General features: G+C 34.1%; 1 protein-coding gene across 1 annotated transcript in view; it reads left to right on the forward strand.

Moving 5' to 3' along the window:
- Window positions 1-4,821, forward strand: part of LOC123553028 (EF-hand calcium-binding domain-containing protein 6-like) — an 87,197-nt gene extending 82,376 nt beyond the window's left edge. The window contains exons 29-32 of the mRNA XM_053542301.1: window positions 340-531; window positions 911-1,097; window positions 1,487-1,677; window positions 2,269-4,821. Of these exons, the coding sequence (XP_053398276.1) occupies window positions 340-531; window positions 911-1,097; window positions 1,487-1,677; window positions 2,269-2,547 (849 nt within the window). The 3' untranslated portion in view covers window positions 2,548-4,821. The remainder of the gene's footprint in view (window positions 1-339; window positions 532-910; window positions 1,098-1,486; window positions 1,678-2,268) is intronic.
- The last annotated feature ends 4,383 nt before the right edge of the window (window positions 4,822-9,204 follow it).

Below are 9,204 nucleotides of genomic sequence, written 5' to 3' on the forward strand. Positions count from 1 at the left end.
TTATTTTTGTTCAGGCCTGCTAGGAGGCCTGTCAACATGAAGTGTACATGTCCATATTGTTGAGACTTTCATGTCAAATTATTTTCCAAATTGTTGACTTTATTAATCTATCAAGCATTCTCAGGGAGCATGTGTCATACAGTGTTGACATCATTCTTGTTTAGTCTTTCATCAAGCATTTTCTACACAGAAATATTGTCAGACATTGCATATTTCCCTATAAGTATTTGCACATGTTCATGAACTTAGACTGGAGAAAATTTCTATGTGAACACCTGTTTTATTCTGATGTCAGCAACTAACAGTTTCATATGTTTTCTTATATTCTTTCTTTTTCAGTATGAGAAACTGTGGCCATCACTGTCAATAAATGAGTTTGGGAATATAAATTACCGTGAATTTGTGAAGCGATTCTCGAGTGAGATGAAACCTTCATGTTTACCTCCCCCTACCCCATTACAGAGATCTAATACAGTTCTCAATACCAGCAGGAGACCAGATAGTATGGCTCTTAGAAGATCAAATACCAGGGTATGCTGGACTTTAATTTTCATTTTCATGCTTTTATTTTTAATTTTGCCCTATATAAAGGCATATTATAAGAAAGACTCTGACTTGATGGTAAATACATGTTGTTAGACTACAAAGCAGTTTTAACGTCCAGACCAGAAAAAAAGAGCTTTGAAAGAGATGTATGTCGTCACCTTAAAGCAATAAGTAGTTAAATGCATTGACCTGAAGAAGATAACCCACTTTTGTGCTTCAGTATGTATGAATGGTTTGTTGATCTACAGTTCCCATTAATTTGCTTTAAAAGTGATTTCCCCTGCTTTCACATGCAATTTTACTAGCTTATTTATATGAGTGTGAGACTTCAGACATGGTGTATGTACAAAATTCTTTATTTCAGTTTGACATGATTCGTCCCGGTGCAATGTCAAGGTCACAGAGCAGAATGGCCACGCCCCTTGTCAATGCAGAGGTGGCAGAGAATGTTGTTAAAAACACAATATACAGAAACTGGAAACAAATACAACAGATGTGTCGACAGAAAGATGTAGACAACTGCGGAACCATCAATGTTGTTGACCTCAAAGGTTTACACACATTTAATTCTTTTCACTTCTTAAATTTCTGTCACATCAGAACTTCTACCTGTTGTATATCCTTACCTTTTGACCTAATATACCATGAAAGGGATATTTGATTACTTAAATGAGCATTTTAGTGGTAATAAATATGTAACATATAATTAATGTCAATAAAATCAGGTACAAGATCTTGGTATATATTGTTCTAGTTTGACTGGTAGTGCTTTAGTGGTTTTGTTCTTATAAATCCATGGAGTTAACACCACTTTTACCATATCCATCATGAATAACAAGATCTGTAGTGGAAAGTGTTTACAATCACCTGCATTGAATATATTTTGTCAAAGGAGTTACTGCTATGTCATTAAGAAATTCTGAATTTTTCTTGCTTTCAGAAATACTGGTTCGCTATGGAGTAGATCTGAGTAGCCAAGAATTCTTAGACCTGTTAACAAAATATGACTTGAAAGAAAATGGCCAATTTTGCTATTCCGATTTTCTACGCCATTTTATCTTGAACCTTAAACCCCAGGATGAGCCACGGTCACTTCTAGCAAGGAGAAAAATAGCTACACCAAAAGTTGCGGTAAATTGTGTGCTTTTATAGATTGATTCTTTCTTTGATAAAATAATTTCATTGACAGGTCCAGATTTATCATAATGACTGTTAGCAGCTTTTACAGAGATAGATATTATAATGTATTTTTCATTTCTCAACCTTGTCACTTTTCACTCTCGGACAAGTCAGTGACATCAAATAGCGAAGGTGTTTTTTGTTTGATTATACAGCATACTGAGACTGCTTTGGGTTAACAAATTGCTTGTCATAATATTTGAACTACTGTTAATGTTTGTATTATATGGATTCTATTTATTTCATAATAATATTTTATTTCATAAACTTTGTAAGGCTGGTAGGCAGATGCTTCCCAACTCTTATTATGCCAGTGATAGGGAAAATAAATAGGGCCTAAAAAAAAAACCCCAAAAATAATGTGTTACCAGTATACAACTTTTGACATTACTCGAGCAGATCTAACATGCAACCTTAGGAAATTTGAGACCAAAATAAATTTTAAATTAAACATGAACATTGTAACTTTAACTTGTTTATATTCACAGCAGTTTAAAAATATGCTTCATCTTACTGTTGTGAACTTTTCTTGGAATCTTACAGAGGAGCGCTGGTTCAACTAACACACAGTTTTTCAGTGCCATGATGCGGATTCAAGACACAGTCTCCTCAAACTGGAAAGAAATGCGGCGTCAGTTCCGGGCGTTGGACCCTTTAGGAAGTGGTATGGTAGACTCAGTAGATTTCAGATACGTTCTACGTCTGTTCAGTGTGAACCTGGACGAGGACGAGTTCTATCATGTGATGTCCTACTACGATAAACACATGGATGGCAAAATCAGTTACAATGACTTCATCAGGGCTTACCTGCATAGTTCATGAAGGGATTAAAGAATGTATTATCAGGATTTTAACATGGATAGTGTACATGTTATACTCAGTATTTAATACTTTTTATGCGAGATTTTACTGATTCAAGTGCTTTCTACAATCTTTTCAGTATTAGTATTTAAGACAGAGTAAGAAATATTCAGGTTATATATTTTGTACCATACCATACAGGCTAAATTATGTTTCACATAATGAGTTTTAACTAAATTATATTAAATCATCTTTTGAAAATTCAATAAAAATAGTAAAAATGATTTGTTGTATTTTTACAAATTGTGTATACTATAGTTTTATTGCAATTCTGTGATGCAATGAATCTGTGATAGCAGGACTATGATAAAACTGTGATTTTTTATGTTACATTGTTGTATTCGTTGTAGCATATCTAGAGTAAAAACTGTTCATTCTGGTATATTAACTTAGTTTGTAAAACTGTCATAATTTTAAAGAGAACTTTTTATATCTATAGGTTTTTTTTAAAGTTTCATTCACCAGAGATATATTCCCCAAGATTTCCTCTAGGATTTCGGTTAGAAGGAAAAGAAAACTGTATGTGTACAGAGAGGACATCATTTATTATGTTAGTACTGAATAAGTTAATACAGCAGTATGAGACCTATACTGAATGACTGCCAGTTCCATTATTTTGTGTTTCATTCATATTATGTTATGGTTTGTCTTACAGGTATGCCAAAGTTTTAAGCCAAAAAATATCATGTAGAGCCAAAAAAATTTCAGCAAGTGCTATGATGAAAATTGATACATTCTGATACCAAGTTAGATCTAGTACACTGTTGTTTACAGTTGTTAGAAATTTACATATTGATACAAAAATATGTCAATAATAGTAGGTGTAGTTGTAAATGAGTCAGCCACTCAACCTGGGTGTTTAGGTCACAACTACACCTCACATGACACCAGTACTGGATTTTCCAGAAAGCAGACTAGAGAGTGGTTCATATAAGCTTGACCAAGCTAAAGTAGGCCAAAATGTTTTTTCCTCACCATAAACACATTTCGCAAAATAAATACAAACCTGAAAATGTGAATTATAATGCTCTTTTTAATATTTCACAAACTAGATACATTATGTTATATTTGGGTAAAGATTGTTTATTTTGCTTTTGAATAATGTATAGAGGGTAATATCTTTCCCAATTATTCAATACAAACATTGCTGTAGATTTTCTACGTATTCTATGAATTTTGAAAATATTTACTCTTTATTATTTCTTTATAAGAATATCATTACTTTTGTTTTGTATGAAATAAAGTTTTTGTGTGACCATTTATTATTAATCAAATTATATCAGCACATTGCCTGTGATTTTGTTCAACATTGATTTGTGTTAAGTAATCTGTGTTGTTACCTGTCCCCTGTTGTTTGTATGCCCTATATATGTTTGTGCATTTTCATTTTTGTTAATGTTTCTGTTCATTGTTTGAAGCTTTTTAGCTTGTAATTCTGTGATAAAATCTTGCTGCTGATTTGTACATCTGGTAAAGAATAGTTGTTTTTTTAAATATCATGCATGCTTTGCACAAAATTATTTCTGTTGGTGTTGTGTTACAATGTTTAAACTTTAATTGATTTAATTTCCTTCCCTTACTGCACATTATGCTTCAATATTTAATAGCATCTATTTCAGCATTGAATTTCTTACAGTGAGAAATAATAAGTTGAGTCAGCACACACTGTTAAGAGTTCAAAGTACATTTGTAACAACAAACAGAATATTTTATATCTGTCTAAAAGATGCGAACAAAGTAAGGCAAACAAAAGTATTACCCACTTGAAGATGTATGTTAATTACAGACCGGGTTCACTACATATTTCGGGTGAATCAGGTGGCCAAGTCTCTATATTTAGATTAACCGTAACTTGTAAAAGCTAACCATTATCTTCTAAAGGGTAACAAGTTTGTTTACATTTATCATACAGCTGTCTGTGGACTGTGTCAGTATGTAATTCTTTTACCTGAAGTGAAATAAGAATAAATTATGAAGGCAGGAATGAAGACTGGTTTAGTATAAATTGTATGTACTTTTTTAAACTGTGAACTGCTGCTTACAACAATCATGCTTGAGAAGGTAGTTATGCTTTTGTGTTATAATTTTATTAATCATGCAATCATTATATAATTGTGTGTATTATATTTAATTAATATTTAATTTTCACTTGTTTTATCATTGAACTTCAGTTAGGATATCCAGTTTTGAAAGTATTCTATTATAGTTTTATACAATAAATAAATTTCTGCTATATTTTGTCTGTTACATTTATTTTTCCCAAACTTGATCGATGTATAATCATGTTTTCAAGACAACCCAAAGCCTGTATTCATCATTGCCTACTCAGTTAGCAAATTATGTAGAGAAGAAGACTGTCAGTTGAATGCTTGCAAGTTTGTGTTTTGGTGAAGCCAAATTATTATATTGTGATATTTGGCAGGAGATAGACAATTTTACCTCTAAATCAGATTAATTTGGGGAAGTTACGGTATGTTGATTCTGAAGTATGTACTGGTACAGAATCCAGGACTGGTTAGATTACTGGCTGTTATTGTTATAGAGTTACTGTTGAAAAATGATGAAAAACTGTGAACCCACAACATGCATTTTACTCAACTATCACCGTTAGTTACATTAGTTTAAACATCTTTCAATAAATTGAATATGATACTAGTACTCCTTTATCAGCAACATAAAATATGTTATCTTTCAATATTCCAACTGGACGAAAAATGTAATTTTTCTTGAATTCCATTGACCAATCATGGCCTTAATTCCATATTCAAGCATTTTAATGATAATGCACCAGTCCTGCTGTCTCGACAAGTTCAGTTGTATTTTGGAGAAAAGCATTACCTCTTGATTAACTGATAAATGGATGTGCAACAATGTTCTGACCCATCTGTGAAATTGTACCATAGAAATTCATTTAGAAAGAATTGATAAAGTAGTTCTCAAGCAGCTGTTAGTAAGTTTAGCCATTTAGTCTTCACCTAATACGTAACAGAAGAATTTAACATTTTTATTACTGGTGAATTTGAACAGATTTTTTGTCTGAAGTAATTCTGACCAGTACTTTCAGATGACAAGATGTTTAAACTAGATGTGTTTCCTGTCACTGTACGTGGTTCCATGACTCCAGGTGAAATATTTTTTAAGATGTTTGCAACACAAACTTTAAAATGTTCATGTGTATTTTTCCCCAAGTCAAGGACCATAACTCTGGCCTAGCTGAGCGAAATCCCAAAGTGAACACTAGGTACACAACTTCACGTTATAAAACAAATCCTTTAATGTTTTATGACATTTTGAGATACATGGGGCAGAAACTTTATTTTTGACTATTAAAGTCCAGGGCCATAAATCTGGTCTTACAAAGGGAAATAGTAAATAAAAAAAAACTCAGATGCACAAATTCACATACTTGATAATTTACCTACATGGTTTCACGAGTAGGTATATTTTTATGCTCCCCAAAGGGAGAGCATATAGTTGTCACTTTGTCCAGAGTATAACTTGAAGAAAAGTATTAATGGCATTTGATCGAAACTTCACATAATAATAGAGACAAAGTGCTGTGTCAAAGAATCATAACTCTACCTTACCTAATTTTTGAAAAATCTCCCTTTATTATACAAAATAAGGCTTGTCTGGAGCATTACTTGAAAAGTATTAATGACATTTTATTGAAACTTCATAAAATGATAGAGGCCATTGACAGGAAGTGCAATGTCAAAGAATGGACCATAACTACCTTAAGTTTTTGAATTATCTCCTTTTATTCGATTTTCTTCTTTTTATTTTCACTATTTTTGGTTTCTAATACGTTATTCACCACATTTAAGGGACAAGCACATGCATCGGGGAGCATCATTCAGTTTTACCGATTCCTTGTTTAAGATATACGCAACACAAACTTTTAAACACTATGTGTATTTTTCACTAAGTCAAAGACAGTAACTCTGTCTGACTGGGTGAAATCCCAAACAGAACACATGTGCACAACCTCATGCTATATAACAATCTCCTAATAAATGTTTTATGACTTTTGAGATACATGCGACACAATCTTGTATCCCATTTATGCACATGTTTGACAATCAAGGGCCATATCTCTGTCCCAGGTGCACAACTTCACATGCTGTATAATGTTCTTATGATGTTTCAAGGACAACTTCACATGCTGAATAATATTCCTGCAAAGTTTCATTATACTGGGTCAACTACTTTTTGAGATATGTGCGCAAAATCTTAGGCCCTTTGTGGACAACAGATGCAGGACTATGGATGTCAGACCATGCACCTGTACTAATAGCTCATCCTGAACCCTTGGTTCAGATAAGCTAAGAATGCGAGAGGACCTTTCAATAAACAAGAGGACCATGATGGTCCTGAATCGCTCACCTCTTCCCACATGATCCAGTTTTGAGTATGACGTTGTTTTTTCTATTATTTGACATAGTGACCTAGTTTTTGAGCTCGTGTGACCCAGTTTTGAACTTGACCTAGATATTAAAAGATAAATATTCTGACCAATTTTCATGAAGATCCATTGAAAAATATGGTCTCTAGAGAGGTCACAAGGTTTTTCTATTATTTGACCTATTGACCTAGTTTTTTAGGGCACGTGACCCAGTTTCAAACTTGACCTAGATATCATCAAGATAAACATTCAGACCAACTTTCATAAGATCCCCTTGAAAGTATGGCCTCTAGAGAGGTCACAACGTTTTTTCATTATTTGACCTACTGACCTACTTTTTGATGCACGTGACCCAGTTTCAACTTGACTTAGATATCATCAAGTGAACATTCGACCAATTTTATTAGATCCATTAAAGTATGGCCTCTAGAGAGGTCACAAGTTTTTTCTATTTAGACCTATTGACCTACTTTTTTGATCACAGTGACCCACTTTCAACTTGACTAGATATCATCAAGGTAAACATTCAGACCAATTTTATAGATCCCCTTAAAAGTATGGCCTCTAGAGAGGTCACAACGTTTTTTCATTATTTGACCTACTGACCTACTTTTTGATGCACGTGACCCACTTTCGAACTTGACTTAGATATCATCAAGGTGAACATTCTGACCAATTTTTATGAGATCCATTCACAAGTATGGCCTTAGAAAAGGTCACAAGGTTTTTCTATTTTTAGACCTACTGACCTAGTTTTTGAGGCACGTGACCCAGTTTCGAACTTGACCTAAAAATCATCAAGATGAACATTCGACCAACTTTCAACAGATCCTGAAAAATATGGCCTTAAAAGGTCACAAGGTTTTTCTATTATTGACCTACTGACCTAGTTTTTGAAGCACGTGACCCAGTTTCGAACTTGACCTAGATATCATCAAGGTGAACGTTCGACCAATTTCATGAAGATCATTGGAAATATATGGCCTCTAGAAGGTCACAAGGTTTTTCTATTTGACCTACTGACCTAGTTTTTGACCGCACGTGACCCAGTTTCGAACTTGACCTAGATATCATCAAGATGAACTTCAGACCAACTTTCATACAGATCATGAAAAATATGGCCTTAGAGAGGTCACAAGGTTTTTCTATTTTTGACTATGACCTAGTTTTTGACGCACGTGACCCAGTTTCGAACTTGACCTAGATATCATCAAGATGAACTTCTGACCAATTTTCATGAAGATCTTGTGAAATATATGGCCTCTAGAGAGGTCACAAGGTTTTTCTATTTTTAGATCTACTAACCTAGTTTTTGACCGCACGTGACCCAGTTTCGAACTTGACCTAGATATCATCAAGATGAACATTCTGACCAATTTTCATGAAGATCCATTGAAAATTATGGCCTCTAGAGAGGTCACAAGGTTTTTCTATTTTTAGACCTACTGACCTAGTTTTTGATGGCACGTGACCCAGTTTCAAACTTGACCTAGATATCATCAAGGTGAACATTCTGACCAACTTTCATACAGATCCCATGAAAAATGTGACCTTTAGAGTGGTCACAAGCAAAAGTTTACGGACGAACGCACGGACACCGCGCGATCACAAAAGCTCACCTTGTCACTTTGTGACAGGTGAGCTAAAAAAAAAATGGTGTCCACAAAAATGGGATCTGACAAAAAATAGAAGATTGATCAATGCATGTCCATTCCAAGTTATGGCCAAAGATCATACATGACCTTTGACCCCTGAGAGTAACCTTGACTTTTGAGAGGGCCTAGGGTTTGCGCATGACACTGTTTCATGGATGTTAACATTCATGCCAAATATAAAACCAGATTCCTTTATGCATGTCAAAGTTACTGTCTAGACAAAAAAATCAAGATGGACGCAAGCACTTACAAACTCACATACATCAAACAGCCATTTGGACGCCTATGTCTTCACTTTCTGCAAGCGGGCTTGACAAAAACTGAACCAAAAATTGCTAGGGTGAAAAAGGGGCATAATTTTGTAAACAGGTAAAATACAATTCTGGAAACTATGCAGTGCCTTTCAGATTATCACAGTGAACAAGTGTGTGAAGTTTCAATCCATTCACATTAGTGTGTACCGAGATACAAGCTTGCATACAAAAAGTTTGTGACACATAATAATGCAGAGAACAAGTGATTACAATAGCTCTACACTTTCTTCGAATAGTTAAGCTA

This window comes from Mercenaria mercenaria, chromosome 4, assembly GCF_021730395.1.
Source record: "Mercenaria mercenaria strain notata chromosome 4, MADL_Memer_1, whole genome shotgun sequence".
Taxonomy (NCBI): domain Eukaryota; kingdom Metazoa; phylum Mollusca; class Bivalvia; order Venerida; family Veneridae; genus Mercenaria; species Mercenaria mercenaria.